The sequence below is a fragment of the Elgaria multicarinata genome, chromosome 5 (assembly GCF_023053635.1).
Source record: "Elgaria multicarinata webbii isolate HBS135686 ecotype San Diego chromosome 5, rElgMul1.1.pri, whole genome shotgun sequence".
NCBI classification, from domain to species: Eukaryota; Metazoa; Chordata; class Lepidosauria; order Squamata; family Anguidae; genus Elgaria; species Elgaria multicarinata.
Genome location: NC_086175.1, coordinates 55461293 through 55484192, shown reverse-complemented (window position 1 = coordinate 55484192; position 22900 = coordinate 55461293). Strand labels below are relative to the sequence as shown.

At 39.5% G+C, this 22900-nt stretch overlaps 1 protein-coding gene across 1 annotated transcript in view; it reads right to left on the bottom strand.

The window, feature by feature from the left end:
* The window catches only part of OFD1 (OFD1 centriole and centriolar satellite protein), a 33558-nt gene that overhangs the window by 8133 nt on the left and 2525 nt on the right, over nucleotides 1–22900 (bottom strand). Inside the window, exons 3-16 of the mRNA XM_063126391.1 lie at nucleotides 22319–22387; nucleotides 22206–22236; nucleotides 21500–21604; nucleotides 20528–20664; nucleotides 18736–18909; nucleotides 17666–17772; nucleotides 8852–8971; nucleotides 7056–7129; nucleotides 6869–6960; nucleotides 6543–6732; nucleotides 5370–5500; nucleotides 4703–4814; nucleotides 2944–3543; nucleotides 1557–1704 (exon numbers count right to left, since the gene is read on the bottom strand). Coding sequence (XP_062982461.1) covers nucleotides 1557–1704; nucleotides 2944–3543; nucleotides 4703–4814; nucleotides 5370–5500; nucleotides 6543–6732; nucleotides 6869–6960; nucleotides 7056–7129; nucleotides 8852–8971; nucleotides 17666–17772; nucleotides 18736–18909; nucleotides 20528–20664; nucleotides 21500–21604; nucleotides 22206–22236; nucleotides 22319–22387 — 2090 coding nt within the window. The remainder of the gene's footprint in view (nucleotides 1–1556; nucleotides 1705–2943; nucleotides 3544–4702; nucleotides 4815–5369; nucleotides 5501–6542; nucleotides 6733–6868; nucleotides 6961–7055; nucleotides 7130–8851; nucleotides 8972–17665; nucleotides 17773–18735; nucleotides 18910–20527; nucleotides 20665–21499; nucleotides 21605–22205; nucleotides 22237–22318; nucleotides 22388–22900) is intronic.

The following is a 22900-nucleotide window of genomic DNA, read 5'->3' as shown; positions in this document are numbered from 1 at the left end:
CATAGTGCAAAACAAAAACAAAGAGCAGCATCACATAGTGCCAATTGCCCTAAACCCAAAGTGCACAACCACGAAGTAGGAAATGAGTGAAACCGCACTACTGCGAAGTAGCGCTATTGCTCTATAGCGGAAAGCAAAAATAAAGAGCAGCATCCAACTGTGAAGTAGTTAATGCAGGAAGCCACACTACTGCGAAATGACACTACTGAGCTACCACAACATAGTGCAAAACAACATACGAAACAGCATCCTATAGCACCAAATTGTGCAGCTATGAACTAGTGGATTGTTGAACCAGCAGTATGTTGAAATAGTGCTGATGCGCTACTGTGACTTATTGCAAAGTAAAATTAAAGAGGAGCAGCATATAGCGCCAATTGCCCTAGGCCCTATAACCAAAGTGTGCAAGTGGGAAAACTGAGCTACTGCCAGTGGGGAAGCGAATGGAATGTGGGAGAAAAGGGGGATGCAGGTGCCTTCCCTGCTGGGAGAAGCAGTACATGAAGTTTTGTCCCGATCCTCCAAATCTCCATGGGTTTATTTGCGCCATCCACTTTTTGGTACACACAGGGTTTTCGCTCCTTGGTTTATAGTCACACAGGGTTTCGACAGCAGTTTTCGACAGCTTACTAGAAGCTGAGTATGATCAAAGGAATATGATGCTGTGGTTGGCGAGGAGTGGTATCCAGAGCAAAGGAAGCTAGGATGCAATCCCACCCAAGTGGGAGGACTCTAAAGGAGATGCGAGGGCAGGAAAATAAGCAATGCACAGTAGCTTATTTTCCTGATCGTGTGGAGAGTTCTAAACAAAAGAAAGGTTCAGAATTGCTAGAACTGAAGAAATGATTGAGAGAGCTGGACAATGGCAATAAGATACGTTTAAATAAGGGACCTGGATAAAATAGGGACACAGTCTACTTAGGTTAGTTGGATGTTGTAGCTGAATCACTGGTTGTTTTCTTATCATATTGCTTGTATGTTTCTTTGTGCTGTGTGTGTATATCCATCCAAGTTTTAAAATATTTCCTATTAACATTTTTCTTCAGTCAATTTTTAAACTTTATTATTTGGAACATTGTGGTCTACCCATGCCATGTCTAATAGCCAATCCCTGCAACATATGCTCCCCACACACACACTACCTAAAGTAGATACTTGAGACCCAGAAAGTTTTAAGGCTGGTTTGATGGAGACAATCAGAGGAGAGGAAAAAGATTTGCACTTGGTGGCAGTGGAAAAAGCCACAAGATGGGAAGAGCAAAAAGAAGAGGGGGCACACTGTTTTGCCTGCTTTTCCTTCCACTCACAAAAAAGGGTGTTGCCATTCAATAACATGTGTACTAGAGGAAAGTTTTTTTTATCTCCTCATGTTTCTGAGTGTAATGTATACCCAAACTCAGTATCCAAACAAAATGACTCAGTATGACTACTAAGGTACCTGTGGACAAACCATGTCTTGGAAGAATCTTTGATTAAAGGTACCAAGAAATGGGTCATTACAAAACTGAAGATCTTTTACCACCACATATTTTAAAAATGCCTTATTAAAAAAATACCTTAACTTTGGTTCACTGGGAACTGGAGAAGACGAAGCTGATATATTAGAAGCAGATTCAGGAGATGAACGGTTGCCTGTTCTCAGAATGGGAGAGAGAGGCTGGTCAACATTCGCAAGGGGAGCTGCACGGGATGCGCCAGTTGTATCTGCAGAACAGAAGGAAACCACTTTTTCTCATGCAATTGTGCCTGATTAGCTATCGTAACTTACAAAACACTTGATACCTGCCACATTACATGATGATATTCATGAACTTCAATGTGCAATGAGTCCTTAATGTCTTCCAATTTTCTACACAAACTAGGAGTATAGTTTTCAAATATGAATAGTGATAAAAAGTTTAATGAAGCCAGAATTCTTTTTTAAGGAATGATTTCAGTACCTGCTAAAATAAATAATTTAGAGTTATTGGGCTGCTGTATAATCTCCAAGTCTTATAATTAATTAGGGGAATCTGATTTCCCTGAAAATAATGGAGTGTGCCTTCTCTAAATAATCTAAATGACATTGTAACAAAAAAAGTGTTTGTTGTATAATATTCTAAAACTTGGCCTCTGGACAAAGAAGGGAGACTTGTGGAATCAGAAAAAGGGGGTGGCAACACTACAAGGATAAACATACCAAAGAGAAAAGTAGAATAGCTTCCTGGAAGTAGGAATGGCCTGGGCTATAGACACAATTGCTCTAAAATATCGTCACCAAACCATAGAATTATCTCTGCTCCATGGTATTCCATGGAATTAAGGATGGCAAAACCACAAGAACAACATCTAGTGTATAGATGGCAGAAAACCGAGGGCAAATATTATCAAACACAGGTTACAGTGACAGTGATGACAGCAGGAAAAAAAGCATATTTCTCTGATCACTGCATTTGCTCAAGGGTGACCTCTGGAGCGTTTTCAGGTGCTTAGCTGTCTACTTAATGCAGGGCCAGTAGATCATCAGGTTGAACCGTTAAAGGCCCGTTGTGACCAGTTTGCCTTACGTTTTGTAGATAAAATCATTTGCATCCACTACAACTTTGATGCAATAATTCTAACAGATAGAGCCAAGATACTGCCTGGACGTTCTGTTATGGATATCTTAAAACTTGGAGCAGCCTGAGAATGTTGGAGAAGCTATTTGGAGGGATGGGTTTAACCACCTGCTAGTTTGAGGGATAAGACTAACCACCCACATGCAAAAAGACTAGCAGTTTGACAGATATGGAGTGTAGTACTGGAGGTTAGAAATACTAATTCCATTCAAGCAGGGGAATACTAGTCCATCATGGCTCCAAACTCCAATATCAGCAACTCCTGCTATTCACACAAAGCAAGCAAGCAAATAAATAAATAAATAAATATAATCCTCTTATAGTTGAGGAGTATCAAATCACTTACCTTCAGAAAATAACTTGCTACGAACGTTTCGCCTTGTTTTGGAAAGAGGAGTTGAAGACAGACGCCTGGAAGAAGCAGCTTTTTTGTGGGGAGGTGTCAAATGATCTTTCAAGCAATCCCCATTTCTTGGTGTCCAGTTATAGCTTTTACTTTTTTGACAGCTAAGGGGAAATTCCTGGGGGCCCAAGTCATCCTGTGCAAGGCAAAGTCTTTGGCGAGATGCTGTGATAAAGTTACTTGGCAAAGGTGAAGAATATGGGGGCTTTGCTGGGCCAACTGTGCTTTGAATGACTCTGTGCTGGTAATTCCTGTAGGCCTCTTCTAAATATTCAGCTTCTCTCTCCAAGTCTTTTATCCTAACCTTCGTATTAGCTACAAATTCTAAATCAGAATCTGGTGAAGCACTGGATCTCAGGACACAATGTTGATGACTGGGATTTGAGGCATTTTCCATTCTAACAATATTAGCCATAGGACGAGTTTTCAAGAAAGCACCGTCTATATAAACATCATGAGGTACAGTCTTGTCACCAATCAAGTCAATGACAGAACGATCAACCAAAGAGGGTTTAGGATTCCGATACACTTCATTCTCTAGTGCTAGATAGTTAAGAATTTCAGACAGAGACAAAGAAAACAATTTAAAAAGAGTTATGATTATCAATTTTGATTTGTTCATACGAATAGCATGCAAATCCAATTTCCTTTTCATATAGAAAAGTAATTAAACTTATTTCAAACAAGAAAAGCAGAAAATATTAAAATTAAAAATCAAAATACCTTTTCATATAGAAAAGTAATTAAACTTATTTCAAGCAAGTGTGATCAAACAAGATCAGCAGAAAATATTAAAATTAACAGAAAGTATCACAGTCACAGAGCAGGATAGGATCCAAAGGTTGCTTGCACCAGCAGAAGACACTTCCATTTGCACAAGGAGATGGTCCTTCTTTTCATTGTTTCCCTCCCTCATTGTATCCCATATAGTTCCTGAGGATCCTTCTGGATTAGCTTTTCAAGGGAAGGGATGCAGGGCACTGGCACAGAAAGAAGTAACTGGAAAAATCCTATTCTGCCAGTAATTGTTAGGAACCACCCTAAATTCCCTATGGAGCAATCCTAAATCCATTAATAGGAAACCCATTACCAAGACCCAATGAAAACAAATTCAGAATGCTCAGAAGCAGTTTTCAGTGGATTATGTCTGGTGGAATTTCTAGTCCAAAATATTTGGAGGCACCAGAGTGGGGAAGGCTGTCCTTCAAAGTAAATTTTTCATTTTCATTTATTTCAATTATTACATTTTTATTCCGCCCAGTAGCCAAAGCTCTCTAAGAGGTTTAAAAATTCCTGCAACACAAAAACCCACATATCTATTGAACTCACTCTATTTCAGTTTTTCAAGCAACCTTGACAATTTCTCTACAAGGCAGGGACAGAAAGACATAAAGGTATGAAAAATTAAGCTGGATGGCTAGTAGTCAGGAAGAAACAAAGTGTAGCTATGAAAGGCATTTACTTCAAAACTTTGCCTAGATTCTCCTGGTTTCAGATACTGTCCGCATAGGATCAAGATTTTTCTTCATAATAGTTTAAATGAAGTTTTCACAATATCAGACAACACACGTCTGCAGAAAATTAATGAAAAAACTAATGTGTATAATTCATGGAAATGGATGTTTTAATAAGATTTCCCTCAAGCTTGATCCTGGACAGAGTTAGGTTAAAAGTGGGGAATGAAAGGGGAGAATCTTCAAACCTGTCTGCATTTGCTTCAGTTGAAATTTCAGGTCTTCCATTTGTACATTCAACTTCCTTATAGTATTTTCACATTCTGACAGCTGGGACTTTAATTCTACACAATGATCAACCTAAGGAGATTTCAAAGAAAAAATGGCTTACAAATTCAAAAGAGCTCTTCATTTATGTAACAAGTACTTGATCTACATTTTCTAGAGGCATAGCCATGTTAGTCTATTGCAACACAATGAAGAGTCTTATAGCACCTTAAAGACTAACAAATTTGATCTACGTAATTATTTTCCAGTCTTTATATATTTTTTTAAAAAGTTTAGGCGAACTAAACAATGGCCCTAACCCAGAGGTATGAAGTTGTGTGCTGTCTTCATATATATCTATCTGTATATAACCGCCCAACAGTTAATCAGCATTGTTGATTTTTGAAGTGCCATTCCCCAACCTGAAGAGATGAAGAAGACGGTTTGTATCTAATGTTAGTCCTACTTAAGAGTAGACTCACTGAAATGAATGGCACTTAATTCATGACTAACTTAAGTCCCATTCATTTCAGTGGGTCTACTCCAAGTAGGACTAACACTGGCTATAACCCCATGAATGCAGACTCCCCTCCTTGCCCAAAGATCTTTACAAAGATTAGTGCAAGTCTACAAAATGGTGAAATTTACCTCATTTTGTAACTGTTTTTCCAATAATTGCTTTTGAGTTACAGACTCTTCATGTTCAAGCTTTCTAGCATGTTCCACTCTTTTCAATTCTGCTTGAAGGATCACATATTCAGATGATGGCCGACTTAGTTCTATAAATGTAAACACAGAGGACTGTAAATTCTTTAGTAAAAATTGTTTAAACTATAAAGTTTAACATATGATATTTAATAAAGATGTTCTGTAAAACATACAGCTGCACTCTTGTGCTACTAGAATTCCAATAGTATGTACGGCTCCTTAAAACTCTCTGCTGGGGGCAGGCACTGAAACTCTCAGTATCAAGCAGGGATTAACAAAACATGGATCAGCTGCTATAAGCGGTAAGAAATAGGGTTGCCATTTCTTGCATTTGGTACTTCTGGGGTAGCTGTTTGCAGGTTGTGCTGCATTTAAAGCCTTGAAAATGCTTATTGTATTTGGCTCTGAATTACACTTGACAGATAATTAGAAGCAAGTGATATTGTAATGTAATGTAATCCTATTTCCTGGAAGCATTTATTAAACAGGTATGTTTTCCCCTTCAGCACATCCAAAAGATGGAAAAAATGAAATGATTCTTAATATAGCTTAAAATGCAATAGGAACAGCCATCTTTTTTTTTTTTTTGCTTACTGTGGCAAAAATGGCTGTGCGTTCAATCTTTCTCAAATGTTAAAAAAAATCCACTGTGATGTCATTATTACTATCCAAAAAGTAGCAGTGCCAGTTCCACAAAAACACACACATCTTTCTCCTAACAAAGCTAGTTACACTTCAAGGAGGTGGCTTTGGATTTAGTAATTACTTCCTGAAGCATTGCAAAAGCAAAGCAAATATTTTTATCACATACCTATCTTCTTGTTTATATTTATTTATTTATTTATTTATTACATTTTTATACCGCCCAATAGCCGAAGCTCTCTGGGCGGTTCACAAAAATTAAAACCATCATAAAACAACCAACAGGTTAAAAGCACAAATACAAAATACAGTATAAAAAGCACAACCAGGATAATTGTGTGTATAATACGCAAAGATAATGTTTTTAGAGATATAGTAGCACTTATATCAAGTGCTACCACATCTCTGAAACATTATCTTTGCAAATCCTTGCTGATAAAATTCCAAAAAGAATGTTAGATTCACACTAACTGTCTCTGAGTTGTAGGTTTTCATTGTGCGCTTCCTCCAACTGTTGTTTAAGTAGCTTATTCTGCACATGAAATTCCATTTTCTCCTCTTTTAGCGTGGAATAATCTGAGACTTCTTTTAGCTTTTCCATCAACAACTGATTCTGCTTGCTTAATAACAACACTTCAGCCTTGATAGAATCTATTTCCACCTGGAAATAAATAGTACATTAGAAACAAGACATTTGAGAGAATACATTTATACTCCAAAAATGATACACTTATTCCTCTAAATTGTGAATGCAGCGGAATACATTCCTGAAACAGATACGTCTTAATTTCAGTTACCTCAAGCTCTTTTGCACGCAATGCAGCTTGTTCAAATTCTTGCTTTTTTGAATTAAGAGAAATGGTCTCTTCGTGCAAAAACATAGCTTTTTCTGATTGGAAACAGGAAAAGTTCTATATTACATATTTTGTGAACAAATGCACAGAAGTCAATTTTTAAAAAAACAGATTAAAAAACATAGCTTACCTTTGTGCTTTCTCTCATCTTCAGTAATTTTCTTGGTTCTAGCTATATATTCTTCCTTTAGTTCAAGTTGATACCTAAGAATAAAAATTACAAAGTGCTGTCAACTGATTGAAGACTTTTACAATGCAATCCTACAGATATCTATTGACAAGTCAATCCCATTGATTTTAATTAGGCTTACTCCCAGGTAAATGGTTATAAGATTGCAGCTTCAACTGATTAACTACCTGACTTAACCATTAAATCAGTGCAAATAAATCAATGCAAACAAATCTATCAACATCTCAATAAAGGATTAAAGATAAAAGGACAGGGTTTCTCTTAAATGCAACAACTTTACAACATATAAATACAAGGGATCATCCTTATTTAAAAAAATCTTCGAAATCTTATCTGATATAGTATCTTCTATTGCAGTAATATATCAGAACCAAAAAGGCTTTTAAAATGAGTTTATCCCAGAAGTATTGAGGGATGTTTAGGTTTAACAGATGTATGGACAATTATTTCAACTGAACACTGCCAGCATGGCTCTTATTGCTAAAGGGAGAGCCTCCTCAATGACAAATTCCACTGTAACTTTGGATACAAGCCAGAGGGAGAATCCGTCTTTAAAGCTACAATCCTATTACTTTAATAAAGTGATAGTCACCTGGCAATGTTTGTAGTCTTTCTGGTGCCAGCTGAAGACTCAGCCAACACTTTCAAATAAGTCACGTAGTCTAGGCCTCTTAGTTTTAAAATTTGTGTTTTAACTCTGGGTTGCTGTAAATTTTGTTTTCTGTGCTGCATTTAGGTTGTGTTTGGTTTTATGGTTTCAACTCTTATTTTATATTTAAATAATTTTCAAATTTATTTATTCTAAGATGCCCAAGAACTCGATGTTATGCGACAGCATACACGCGGCATAAATAAATACTCATTGAACTTAATGAATTTTACTTGAATAAGCATGCTTAGAATTCCACTTCAGTTTCTTTTTATTGAATTTGTGACAGGGAGAAGGTAGCCAGTGACTGGGTTCAGACATCACGATAACCTACAATGGGATAAATAAGCCATGGTGGTTTATTTAACTCACCGTAGGTTATTGTGTCGTCTCTTGGGTATTGTTTAATTGATGATGGCTTATTTGGCCAAATTAACTCTGATAACCCAGGCTATTTCAGAAGTGTCTATGGGGTGTGTGTGCACAACTGGGAACACCTTAAATCATCTATCCCAGAAATGTCTATCAGGGGAGAAACGCGCAATTGCGCTGCAGCGGGACAGAGGTGGGGGGGATGAATCAGATTATGCACAGTAGTTTAATAAACTACACACAGTAGCTTGTCTGATCATGTGGGGATAACAGTAGCTTATTTCAAAAGAAGATACCGTGAGTAGCTGTTAAAGTGATGTCCAACCCCAACCAGTGTGTTTTGTTTACCCTGGACAGTGCTATATCCCTTCAATCCCAACACCACTGACAGGCTTTAAAATCTGAATCCTAAAGAAATAGTGCCCACTCCCCCAGCAGGGCCCCAGGTCATTACCAAAAGGATGAACAAGAAACAACAATAGCCTTGGTTCTTACATAAATCTTCTTTGGCCCACAGCAGCAGCCCAAGAGTACCCATGCCCCTTATTTCAACCCACCTCTCCCCTATCACACAGAAAACTCCCTAGCATATAAAAACACTCCATAAAAATTCTGCTTCTTCTTTATGTAGTGTATTTGCCATTTCTCTTTACAATGGGATTGCTTATCTATGTGTGTGTTATGCATCCTCTGAAGGAGTCTGCATATAAATTACTTTAGGAGTTCATTCTTTAGCTTCTGGTCATAAACCTCCTCAATATTCTTCACAGCTACTTCCCGACAATGAAGCATATCTTCAAAAGTTTTATTTTTCGATTCTTGAAGCCTTTGAGCTCTGGAGAAACAAAAGCAAATACAAAGTAAACAATCGTAACAGGACAAACCTGGATAACAGAAGCTTCAGAAGTTTAGAGAATTATTCTTAAAAGTGGGACCTTCAAAATCATGTTACAATCTAGCCTACTTCTTTGGAGTGTTGTTCAAACGTCCAGCCAACCTCTAACAAGAACCTTGCAGGCCAGGGAGTGGGGGCAGTAAAAAAGGCAGCTCCAGAGCCACCAAAGCCTTCCCTTGTTCAGTTAATAATGTACTAGACGGCTCAGATCAGAGGCTATCAGTTGCAAACCTGAGCCATTTATTCCCATGTAGAGATGGTGGCAAATCAGGAGAGTGGGACAGATAAAATGTATCCTTTTCTCTTTCCAATCATTAGGAATGTCCCCATATAACCCTACTTTTATTTATTATTTATTAATTTATTATTTATTTATTACATTTCTATACCACCCCATAGCTGAAGCTCTCTGGTATATAATTTTATTTATTTATATACTCTCTGGTATATAAATGTAATAAAATAAATAAATAAATATTTCCCCCCCCCCTAAAAGAACACCCTAACATTCTAGGCCTTAACTGCTCTCAATTATAAACTCATACAGTCTGTCAAATGTTTGGTTCCTTTAGACCCTTTTTCTCTCATCCCCTCTGCATGAGAGAGCTGCCTATAAAAATACAGGATTTGAGCATAGCTGTGATTTGGCAGCAGTGTTTTCCCACTCCAAACAAAAGGAAGCAGCAAAGATAAAGGTTCCTGCCTTTGGTATTTAATGCAAATCTGGAAGGTCCAAGACAATGGGATGTGTTACTCTAAAATGTTCTTACCTCTATAACCTCAACCCTGGAAGCTCAGAGGCCATCTTAGACACTTTTTAAAAAGAAGTCTTTCTTTTAATTTCCAAGCACCTGCGTACCTTGAAACTTAGTTTTGGCTAACACTATTTTGTTTCCAAAGTGGTAAGCACTTGTCTATCTGAGTTCACAATTAGAAGAAATAAGTGTCACCAGCAACAAAAAGTGTGGAATACTCCTCTTCAGAGTTCCAGCCATGCCCTCCTCTAGAATACTCCATTCCATCCCTGCTCCTGTAGTCAGTCAGCACACTCAATTCTCATTCAATTGTTTTGCTTCCCCCGCCCTTCAAGTTTTGTTGTACTTCCACATACCTTGGGGTTCCCCAAGCCTGCTGCTACCTATTACTTGAGTGTGGATTATGCTGCTTTGGATACACATGGCTCCACATTCAGAGAATTGAGATTATATTTATATATGAATATAATTTATTGTACCTATATCCTGTTTTTTTTCCTTTAGAAGGCTTAGGGCAGCTCATGACAACATAATTTTGTTTAACTTTTACAATGTAACAATTTCATTAATCCCCAGACCATTCTCTGGCTTCAATTTTTTCATAATTAATATTATGATCATATTAATCAAACTCAAATGCTCCTACTGAACAGAAGCCTACTGAACATGTTAACAATTCCCAAAATTGTTTTTTTGTAAACCGCCCAGACAGCTTCGGCTATGGGGCAGTATATAAATTTAATAAATAAATAAAACCACTTGTTTTGATAGAGTAATGGTAACAGTCAGACCAGTCCTTAGTTACTAAAAATACCCCTTCCCATCCAAATCATTCAATCTCTTCCAACCACATATTGCTTGCCAAAATCACATTACCAGCATCAACACTCTTCCCAGTCACTAGGCCCTTTCCAGTTTCCAACTTCCCATCATAGCCTCCTTCCCACTGGCACCAGTCCACCATAAACCCATTCTCTCATGTGCCAAAGCAACTACACCCCCCAACTTGGCAACTTACAACTTCCTTTTCCAGTGGCCATTATCACCAATTCCACATCCTCCCACTCTGGCTGCAAATGTGGCAAATTACAAGTTCCATGCTGCTTGACACCTGTGCTACTCATTCATTCACTCTTAATTTAAAGCATTTTTCCCTTGCTCTTACACCACAGAAGGCTTTGAGAGTGCCTTACAAAAATTAGTAAGACAGTCCCTGCACTCTGGCTTATAGTTTTAAAAATGTAACACAAAAGGAAAAGGGACTGGGTGTGGGGGAGCAAACTCTTAGTTACAAGGTTATTTCTGATAGGATATGGCAAAGTAAGCTTTTGTGGCCAATATATGGGGCCATGTTGGTCTCCCCATTGTACTTCCTCGAAATAAGGGGGTGCAGCCTCCACTGGCCCTTGGACTCTGGCTGATGGATAAGACAAGAGTCTGCAGTCCCAGGGCAACGTATTTTAATGGGAGGAGGATGGCAGCAAAAGGAGACTGATGTTGAAGAATGCCATAGCAATCACTAGTAGGTCAGCATCTTTACCCCACAAAAGGCATTGCTCCTAGCCCTGAAAATAGTTTGGGTAGCTTGTGATGAAAATGCTTTAGGCCTCATAAGGCAGCCTACTATTAGGAATAAACTGCTGATTCAAGAAATCTTGAGTGATCCTTTCTTAAGAACTCTACTTCAGACTGCAAATGATGAAGGCAAAGGAATTACAAGGGAATATGAAGCTTATTCCTCTATTTCAAAGGCTCACCAGCTCCCTCTTCTGGATAATCAGTAGGTTTTTCTTCTATTATATTGCAGTAAAGGGAGAGAGGAAGGCAGGGTGGATAAAAATCAATGACTATTTTTTTTAAAAAAAACACGGATTTTTTAAAATTTAAATTGGATTTTTTAAATAAAATGCTTTTTGAGGAAAAATCTATCTAAAGACAGCTTTCTATTTAAGATACATTGTAGTCCAAAGGTTATTCATCATGAAATAAGGATTAGTTTTTAATTATGTAGCATGAGGCCATTTAAATTTTTTGGTAAATGAATTCTATTAATCCATTCACAATGTCATGTTCTTCCAGAGGTTTCTGTAAGATTATTTTTCTCCTTCCAATAAAGAACAGCAGAAAAGTTGTCCAAATATGAATGATTAACCTATTAAACTGAAGATAGTTCACCTCGCAATAATTTCATAATTATCTATGATGTGTTTACCAAATCAGTATTTTTTGATATAACTGTAAAACTAATCTGAAAAGTTGCTATTCTAAAAATGAAACCTTCATCTGGTTGTAAATATTAAGATTATACTAGCAAGAATGAGTCTTTGGTAACTCTGTGTAAAATATAGCGAGGAAGAGTGCACTTTTTTGGGGGGAGGAGTCACATGATTAAATCGAGTCTTTCTGAGTAGTGATTTAAATCACTACTCAGAAAGACTTGATTTAATCATGTGACTCCCCCCGCAAAAATAAATCAAATCCACCCTGGAGGAAGGTAAACATCAACTGACAAATGGAAATTAATAAAGTATGGATTACTTAAAGACCAGCAATATCATTTCTTAACTATTATAAGATGAACCCCCCACACAATGTTGTATATTCAACAGAATTAACAGCAAAATAGTATTAATAGGAATTAATAGTATTAATATGAATTAATACAAAATAGTATTAATATGTTGCCAGCATCTAGATCATAGAATCACAGAATAGCAGAGTTGGAAGGGACCTATAAGGACCTACAAGTTACTGAGATATTACTCAGTAACTGAAAAAATTATGACTTCATAGATCAAGACTGCTTCTAAGTCCCTCTAAAGTTCAAGCCTTTTGAAGAACACCAAAACTTCCCTAGCAGGGAATGACCTTGCTGCCAGAAGTCAGATAACATAGCTTCTATAGTGTATCATAACATTAGAGTAACAAGCCACCTTGAGTACCATTTTCTTGGTAGAAAGGTGGGGTATAAATCAATAAATAAAACAGTGTGAAAGCCATTGGGGGTGTGGGAGAGATTCAATGGTGAAAAAATAACAGGTTGCTTACCTATAACTGTGGTTCTTTCAGTGGTCACCTGTGGATTCACACATATGGGCTCTGCGCCAGTGCGGAGCTTGTTTCGGGAAATTTCTATAGCCGAGGCAAAACATTTTTGGTGGGAACCTTCCCCAACCATCCACTGTGCATGTCCACAGGTTCCTGCCCTTCTCCTCAGTTCCTTGAGACCAAATTGTTGGCCCCACAACATGGAGATAGACCACTCGGTATCAACAACGGATAGACATCGACACCGAAGTGGGGACGGTGGGTGGGTTGTGTGAATGCACAGATGACCACTCAAAGAACCACAGTTATAGGTAAGCAAACTGTTCTTCTCCATCATGGTCTCTATGCATCACACATATGAGCAATTAACTACCAGCTCACTTACCGGTGAAGGGTAAGTGGAGATGCCCTAGTGAAAGATTGAAGACAGGACCACACGTCCAAAACTGCAATCAGCTCTGGCATGAACATCCAAGCTGTAGTGCGAGATAGAAGGAGAGGGTTGTGACCGTGTTGCTGCTCTACACAGGTCCAGTATTGAGAAGCCCCTCATGAATGCCGTCAATGTTGAGATGGCCCGAGTTGAATGACCTTCTTCAAGAGTCAACCCAGTAACTTCATAGGCCACTTTAATGGTATTGACAATTCATGTTGCTAAACGTTATGACAACAAAGGATGTCCTTGTTTATGGCCCCCATAGCAGACGAAAAGTCTTTGTTTTACGAAAAGACTCAGTCCTAACCATATAAAAGGCAAGTGCCCTCCACACGTCTACGGAGTGCAGTCTGGTTTCTACAGGTGTCAAAAGTGATGGAAAAAAGCCAGCAAGATTAATTCTTGATTTATATGAAATTGAGAAACAACCTTTAGTAAAAAGGACAGGTCAGGGCAAAGCACCACTTTTTCCTTGTGGAACCGCCCAGGGAGCTTTGGCTGTTGGGCGGTATAAAAATGCAATAAATAAATAAATAAATAAATAAAAATACAAGGCATGATGCAGCGATGTGCAGAGCAGCTAATTCACTAGACCTTGAGCTGTGGTGATTGCAACTAAGGAGGCGACTTTCCAGGATAGTAATCTGATATCTGAAGTTGCCATAGGCTCAAAAGGTTTCGATGGCAGAGACTGTAGTACAACAGCTAAACTCCATACCGGGGTAATGGGCCACACTGGGAAGCAAAGTTTCTAACACTCCGCAAGAACTGTTGGACCGTGGGATATGTGAAGACTGAGAAACCCTATATTGGACCATGAGATGCCGATATAGAAGCTAGGTAAACCCGCATCGAGGACAATTTTAGCCCATTATCATAAACAGAGCCCAAGAAGAAAAGCATGTCCTTAAGCAATTCAGAAGTAGGCTGAAAGTTATTAGCTGTGGCATTATGTAGAGAAGGCCTTCCATTTTGCATTGTATGCTTTCCTAGTTGCAGGCTTCCCAGCTGCAACCAGAATAGAGTCAATTGCTGTGACGAAGCCGATCACTGTATCGATATTTTTCATGATGTTAGACTGAATGTTCAAGGGTTGAGAGAGAAAAAACTGTCTTCTGTACAGTAAGCAGACACGTTCTGGATAGCGCCCTTCCCAAGAAAGGTGTCTGTTCCTGATGTCAAGATGTCCAATGAGGGGGGGGGTATTCTCACGGTACCAAGGGGAGGGAGGACTTTGAATTCTATCAGGTAGCCAAACTGAATGATCTTGGGGACCCAGATGTTGGTGGTGATGAGTGCCCAATTCAGGAGGAACTTGGAAAAGAGACGGCTAGATGCCTGTTGTTTCCTAGGCTGCTGCTGATGGAAAAAATGAGGTGCCCATTCAAGTATATTGATGGGAGTGGTAATATGGCTGCAGTTGAGACCAGCATTGCTGTCTATACGATAGCTTTTGAAACTGCGGGGACAGTCCCATTTTCCTAGCCATCAACTTCGCTTTTCAGATAGCCTCCATGGCATCATCGGTGTTGGCATTGAACAAATCCTCCCCATAAAAGGGAAGGTCCTTGATCCTGCATCTAGCCTCAGGAGTTAACCCCGCAACCTGAGCCAGGCATGTTGACGAAGGGCTACTGCCCCCACCATAGCTTTTGCTCCGCAATCCATCAAGTGACATGTTGAGTTGAGTTGCTGGCGCGACAGGTGGAGAGTTTCGGTCTGGAAGACTCTAGCGAGCCGCTTTGCTTCTATGGAAGACAGCTGCATAGTGTGTCCATTTTCTCCCATAGGAAGAGGTGGTAGAGCAACATCATCGTTAGGTAGTCCGCCACTCAGGTCCAGGGCTGTTGATCAGTAAATCTGACAGCCCAATAAATCTGGTTGACATCCCTCCTTGTCAGCAGGGAAACATGAGTCTTTTGAGCTTTCCCTTGTGAAGACTCAACAATTATTGAATTCAGACGCAGATGTGAAAAAAGGAAACCCGCATCCCTTTCCTGCACCATGTAGAGGGACTCCGATCTTGTTGATGTTGAGGCCATTAAAGCTGGAGCCTTCCAAAATTGTTTCATGGTGTGAAGAAAAGTGGGAAGGAAGGCAATCAACACTGGAGTTGCAGATTCTGTATAAACAGCTTCAAAGACCAGGTTGTTGGGTCTTGATGCCAAACGCCTGTGCCACACATAGCATTTGGTCAGAGAAGTAACAGATCTTCCGAGGAAGAAGCACCCTCCTGGGTCATTGCAATATCATCGGGTGATTGTACTGATGGTGCCACTGAGGAATACGACATGGTATCAGAATGGTAGTCTTCTGCAGAATAGGGTGAGGTAGGTCTGCTGTGCCAATCAGCTTCCCTGTCCTCAGTTTGGGCCTGTGCTCCTGTCTGTGGTATGGGAAGCAGGGGGCGAGAAATCAGTGAAGTCAGTAATGGACTTGGATGACTCTTAACTGAGAGATGTTGCTCACCTAAGTCATTCTGAGAGAAGACGATCTCTGCAGCACTGTAGGCGCCCAAATGGGATCCTCTGGAAGCAGTCTCAGTGCCAGTAAGGATGGTTGGTGTTGAGGAGATGTCCACTCTCTGGGTCTCAATAGCGAGGCCAACCAGGCAGGCCAGTGTCAAGGCGAGGCTGGTTGGTATCAAGGAGATGGTACGCCAAAGTAGCGTGATCTGTCATCATAAGGTTCAGTCTCCTGATCCCACTCGATATATTGGTAGGAGATGTGAGGTGGAAGCGAACAAATAACTGTCCCAGTCCCTACTGGGCGATGGCTCCAGGCACCTCTGCCATAAAACTCTCTCAACCACTAGGGTTGGAGTGTCCACCAAGTCAGGGGAACATTCTCTGTGTCGATCCTGTGGATGTTGATAGAGTCGTAGCTGGCGAGACTGAGAAGTCGCTGGGGGTGGGAGGGATCTCTAATTTCTCCCTCTAACACTGATGTCGTGGGTGCAATCTCTGACCTCAGTACCGGTGAGTTGTTCTGAGCTATCAGTACCGAGGCAGGGATTTGTGGAATTGGCGACCCCAACAGCAGCAGTGGGGTCGATATTCACAACAGTGCTGTTAACTTAGGATGTGAATTTTTAGAAGATTTGTCCTTCTTTTTCTTATGTCCCTCTTCTGGCGTTTTGACGACCTGGCCCTTTTTGAGATCTTTTTTTGCAGTCCACATAGTCAGGAAACACCCCAGTGTTGGGGAAGTCAGAGCGACCCATAGCTAGAGTCGACGTTCGAGATCCTGAGAGAGGTAAGTGACAAGCAGAATCAGTCATTGGCGTTTTCACAGAGAGTTTTGACTGATCTGTAGCCTCCAAACCCTTTTGTCACAGGATTAAGACAATCTGGCTCAATTGTGTTTGTTTTGTTTGGTAAACCTCATACAAAAATGGCAGTTCTCCACAATGTGCACTTCCCCTAAGCAAATTAAGCAAAGCAAATGTCCATTGCACAGGGGAAAGCTTGCTGCCACATTCAATACATTTGCAGAATGGGGTCTTAACAGCCATGCGGCCCCAGATGCAATCAAGATCGCGAAGAGAAACATAGAAATCCCCCCGCCCCCTGAAGACAATGAAGGAAAATAGTAAGAAAATAAAGGGGAAAACAATAACAGGAGTAGCTCGGCAACACTTTCTCACAAGAAAACAAGATGTACTTTCAGCAAGGCAGTCGAAAGAGAACTGAGGAGAAGGGTGGAAACCCACAGACATGCGCAATAGACGGTGGGGAAGGGTTCCCACCAAAAACGCTTTGCCTCAGCTATAGAAGTTTCCTGAAACGAGCTACGTGCAACTGCAGAGCCCATGTCTGATGCACACAGACCATGATGAAGAACTGTCACTTCCTAAACTATGTCAGTTCATGCTGGTCAGGAGACAGGGAGAGAATTTTCTATCCCTCCCTCCCCACTTACTTTTTTTCTTCACTAATGAGATGGGTGGGGAAGAAATAAGTATGCCAGTTCGCACTGGTGTAGCTTTTCAGCCTTTCTGGGGGTGTTTGGGGAAATGTGGGAGCTTTGGATCCAGCATATACAAAGCCTTCCCTGGTATACCCACCACCACAGTTCATTTATAGCCATACCACCAGCAGAGCATCGGGGCAGTTCAGCAATAGTGACAGAGCTTTCCGCCATAGCACAAGGGAGGCCTCCACCATCAGATCTCCCTCTCTGCCCATGGAGAAGAATCATAGAATCATAGAATAGTAGAGTTGGAAGGGGCCTATAAGGCCATCGAGTCCAACCCCCTTCTCAATGCAGGAATCCATCCAGCAACTACTGAAATAAAAGTTAATGCAGTTTCATACAAACTACTGCATTTAGAAGACCAAAAGAGGGAGGTTTTTCCAAACTAAATAGGTATATGAATAATGTTGAGCAACTCACAGTTCAAACGCTTCTGTTCTCTGCTTCAATTCTACCTCTCGGGCCCTTACTGTTTCAATATCTTTCAGCAGACTTTGTCTTTGTAGATAAATTTCCTTTCCATCAATCTATTAGAAAACCAATTTGTATTACATCCAAAAAGTAGCAACAGTAGCAAATTCCATACGAATTTCAGAAAGTCAGGCTGTGTTTGCTACTACTTTATTTTACAAAATTTATATACCACTCATTTTCTAACAGGATTCCTGAGAGGAGGAGAACAAGAACAAGATTTAAAGCCACACTATGCCAATAAAACTGTGGCTGTTCAATCAAAGAAGGCTTGTCTAAATAAAAAAATGTCTTCAGCAGGTTCTGAAAACAAAACGCCAGTGCCTGCCTGACATCAACAGGCAAGGAATACCACAGAAAGGAAGTGAGTACATGTAAGGATCAACTCCAAGTGAACTCCAAACAGACTGTAGCTCCACGAAGAACCACCATGAAATCTAGTTATCACTAGAAAATATGGCAGAAGTTAAACAACTTTGGTAAAACAAAGTTAAAAGAACTGTTCCAGAAATTTAAACAAACTAATGAACAACACTGACCGCTAATAAAAAAAAAAGAGGGGAAAAGAGCACGACCTGGAGAATGCCTCTCCACTTTTCCAAATACAGCATTCTGTAGACTTTTGATACAACTGAATATAGGATGGTACAGTTTTCTCTGCACCTGTTGCAATTTGGGAGCAAACACACAGATGCACCACAATGGGAGTGCTATTGAAGTAATTAAAGCAGACATGGTCATGAGACCAAACAGATTTTCTTTTTGTAAATGTCCATATAAACACATGTCTGTGGTATGTCTGGCTCCCAAGCAATACTTAATTGTGTGGTAGTGGAGCAACACCATGCAAAGCCAGTTACTGGCTCAGGTTGTACAATTTGTGGGCAAAATATATACAGTCAAAATACATACTGTACATTTCCAGTATGGCTCTTAATACTAGACTATCCACCTAACCCTGAATCAAAGAATATTGCAGATCATTAGTATTATATTTACTTACAAGTTTTTTAAATTACCTCTTGTTGCTTCTGAAGTCTCTCAATAGCATTTCTTTCTCGAGAGTTCAGAGCTTCTGATTTGGCTTGGTGAGCTTTTTCAAACTCTTTACGAAGCTCTGAAATTTCTTTTTGGGACTGGGCTCTCTCATCCATTTTAATTTTGGCTATTTCAACCTCTCTGAAGTGTTGTAACTTAATTTAAAACAAAATTGTAAATTTCAAGATTATCAAATCAAAAGATTAGATCACATCCAAATGGCTATTGCTAGTCAATAGCAAGTTCCCCAGAGTAATAATGTGGGAAAGTAAACAAATCATTTCTCTCACTAAAGGTCTAAAAATTTTCTCTTGTTTTTTCTATCGTGATTCAACTCAGTCTACCCATTATCTTCACAATAAATTAGACAGATGTACTGGCCAGCAATTCAGCCACCAATTCAGAACTCTGCCTTTCCCTGTTTCACATAGGTTGCTCATCTTCTTACATTTAAATCATACTGAAATTATGCTAAACGTATATTTATCCCCTTCCCTTTTTTAAGCAGTTCACTGCTTAAAAAATGTGCCCTCCCTCCTTCACTGGAGGGAGGGCACGTTTGAAATATCAGCACTATGTAAAGTTGGAATTTATTGCAAACAAGAACCAGTTTCCCTAAGCTCAAGCATGTAGAGAAAATCGTACATTTGAAGAAAAATGAACTAAGTGCACTTCCCCAGGAGTTCCACCATTCCAAATATATATGTTTATATACACCCATGCCTGGTGCTATTCCCTCCTCTTGCCAACAACTAAGTCTAGTTACTGTCAGCATTCTACTCACAGGAAGAGAAGTGGAGGCAATAGTGTTTGATGGTGGAGAGATCCATAGGCTAAAGACAACAGGGAGGCTCTTGTATACTACCAGCTTGTATAACTTGCCACAGTGTCCAGGGACCAAACTACACATTAAGCAAGTTGTTTGTGATCAGATCTCCAAACATATTTTCCTTTTCCTAGAAGAAGCTCTGTGTGTGTGTTACAATGGGGAATCAGCATGGGAAAAGGGTTTACTTCCTTCCTCATGTCACACCCATGATCCACATTGCCTTCTGTAGCCTTTAGGGGAGCAGGATATCTAGAGATCTGATAAAGGATCTCCAGTGAGATGTGTATCTTGACTCCTACGACAGCAAGTAACTTGCACAGAGTTTTCAAAGTGTAATTCTTCAAAGTGAAACAAACTGGGCCAGTTTGCTCAACACAACAACCCATTGCGGGTTGATTTACCCTCAAGCAGCTGTGGTGCATGCTGGCCGCCATTATGAATGTGCAACCCAAATCCTGCTGGGTGTGGGTTATGCAAGGGTTGTTTATCCCTAAAATAACCCAAACTGCCCAGGTTCACATGACATGACAACCCAACAGCTGCCACTCAGAGGTTTCATATTCATAATGATGGACGGCATGCACCGCAGCTCCTCAAGAGTAAATTAACTCAAAATGGATTGTTGTCATGACAACCAAGTCACACTGTCTAAACACCTCTCTCTGTTTATGCCTTCTCACATGTACAACCACTGAAAACATTTATTACTAAATATTTCTCTTTCTCCCACTCCTAATAAAATGATTATTACTGTCCATACAGCAAATCGCAACATCTGGCTTAATAAATGGTCATCTTCTTTCATTTCCTGTGTTTTTGTTTCTTTGGGGGAAAACTACATTGTTATACAGAAAAAAACAGCAACATGCAATGTAATATATGCCATGGGCATATATGATTACAATAACGTAAGTGCCAGTTCTCCCCCTTCCATCTCCCCTCACCTTATGAGACATTTCTGCTTGGAGCTGCTGTTCTATCTCTTTTCTATATTCAGCAAGTTTTACTTGAAAAGACTCAGATATGTGACGATGAGGGTAGATGTCTGCAAATTGTTCATCTATCAGTTGCAGTTTCTCAGCTATGTAAAATATATAAAGCAAGTAAAATATTTAAAGCAAACAAGTTATAAGTACCATCTACTAAAAAGGGCACCAAGAAAGTAGTGAGGAAGAGAAAAGCAAACACAAATAAAACAGGAAATTGGCAGCCCAAATTTGTGTGCCAATTTAAATGGATGCAACTGTACTCCAGCATGTACCTGTATCCCATCCCATCCTTCATTCTGTGAATGGCCTCTCTGCACTGATGCTGTGACTGCGTTTCATCAGTTCACTTGTGCGCTCTCTGCACTTGCTCACTGAGAGGTCCTAGTTCAGTAGGGATGCTTGATGGACCATGACAGAGGCTAACCTGGGTGGTGTGTTAGTTTACTTTGTATTATTGCTGGGAGGCGGTGGTGGTAGTAACTCTGCTATTTGTCCTGCACTTGTAACCAATACCATACCCCTCTTTCCAGGAAACTGTATGTAGAGAAAACACCATTTTCAACGCTACTGTTTTTTCTCAAAGCAAAAGTGTACAACCATGTTGCGATGAAAACCATAATACTAGAAGAACATATAGCAGTGTTTTCTTTTGATTAGAAAAGGGCACAGTGATCCATATGAATTACAGTATACCTGTGCCTAACAAGTAGACAAATACAAGTTTTTTCTAAAAAGTGGACAAATTAAAGTTCTGTGTGTGCTTCAAACAGAGTGACTTGCACAAGTATTCCAATCAGTGAACAGTGATGTCAGAGGCAAACCCAAAACTAAGCTAAATAATCAATTCTGGAGTACTCTCTTCATTAAGGCTGAATACATAAATTGCCAAAGTTTCTGAAGATAAGCCAATTATAAAATTTCACTCACCAAGAGATTCTTTGATAGGTGTTGGACTTGTCTGGGTTTCTGAGGTACAGTTCTCCCTACAGAGACTGTGTTCTATTAACTCAGTTAAAATCTGTACAAGAAAGCCTTAGAAATATACCATTAATGATATTTCTTCTGCAACAAATAACATTTTCAATGCAGAATAAAACATTTTTGCAACAGTAAAAGGATGCCAATGAAATGTACATTCAACAAACAAAAGGAAATATTTCAAAAAGTGTATAATTATATACATCATTTACAATAGCTATTATTGTGTTGCACTGACTCATCTCTTCAAATACATTTGACCAAACAGCAGCTTGCCTCTTTAGCAGCAGTATCTGCTGAAGCGAAAATGTAAAAAGAAATCACTGGCCACATATTGGCTGAGTTCAGATGACACGCTAATCATACCCGCCCCGAGTTGATTAGCGTGTCATCCGAACTCAGCCATTCAGTTGTCAAATGGTCTTTTAGTATGTGTTAAATGTACTGAATGCCAACTATTTTTTTTATGTTGTGTTGCTGTTTTATTTGTTACTGTATAAGAGTTGCATTTTTACTGTTAATACTATATATTGCAAGCCACCCTAGGTTTGTTTTAAACCATGAAGAATGATACTGGATATTTTAAATAAAATACATAGATATGTAAGTGAGCAGTTTCTTTGGATTGTACTTTTTATGTATATTATAGTCCTACCTTTAGTACTGTCCTTTTTCGAAGCTGAAATCTGTAAACAGAAGATAATTAAATTAACTTATTCACTCAAATCTTAATAAAAAGATTTTTCTAGAAATAAGATTGTATTTTACCAGTGTTTTATAAAGGTCAGTCTTGGGATTGATCCTCATGAGCTGCAGTAGATCTTGCAATGTAAGCTCCTTTGTAAGAAGAAAAATAAACCTTTTAACCATTAAATCTGTATTTTATATTCCACATCATCAAAGAGAAGGGCAATACAACAAAAACAGGATAATGATGGATTGCCAGAGATGACATTTACATCCGACAATGGAGAGTCTTCCTTCATATAAATTCATCTTCTTTTCTCTTATTGCCCATAGCCACCCATCCCCTCCTACAGCAGGGGAGAGTAACATCTGGCCCATGGGCCTAATGCAGCCAGAGGCACCTCACTGGATTCTTCCGGGGGGTGGGGGGGAGACAGACGGACGGACAGACGGGACTTGGACTTAGCCTCCAAGCCCAGACCCCTGGAGAAATCCGCAACAGGGGTACAAGCGGGCAGCAATTGGACCACATGGTGCCTTATTTATTTATATTTATTTGTTACATTTATATACCGCCCCATAGCCGAAGCTCTCTGGGCGGTTTACAAAAGTTAAAAACAGTAAACATTAAAAGTATACAAAATTTAAAAACATAAAAACAAC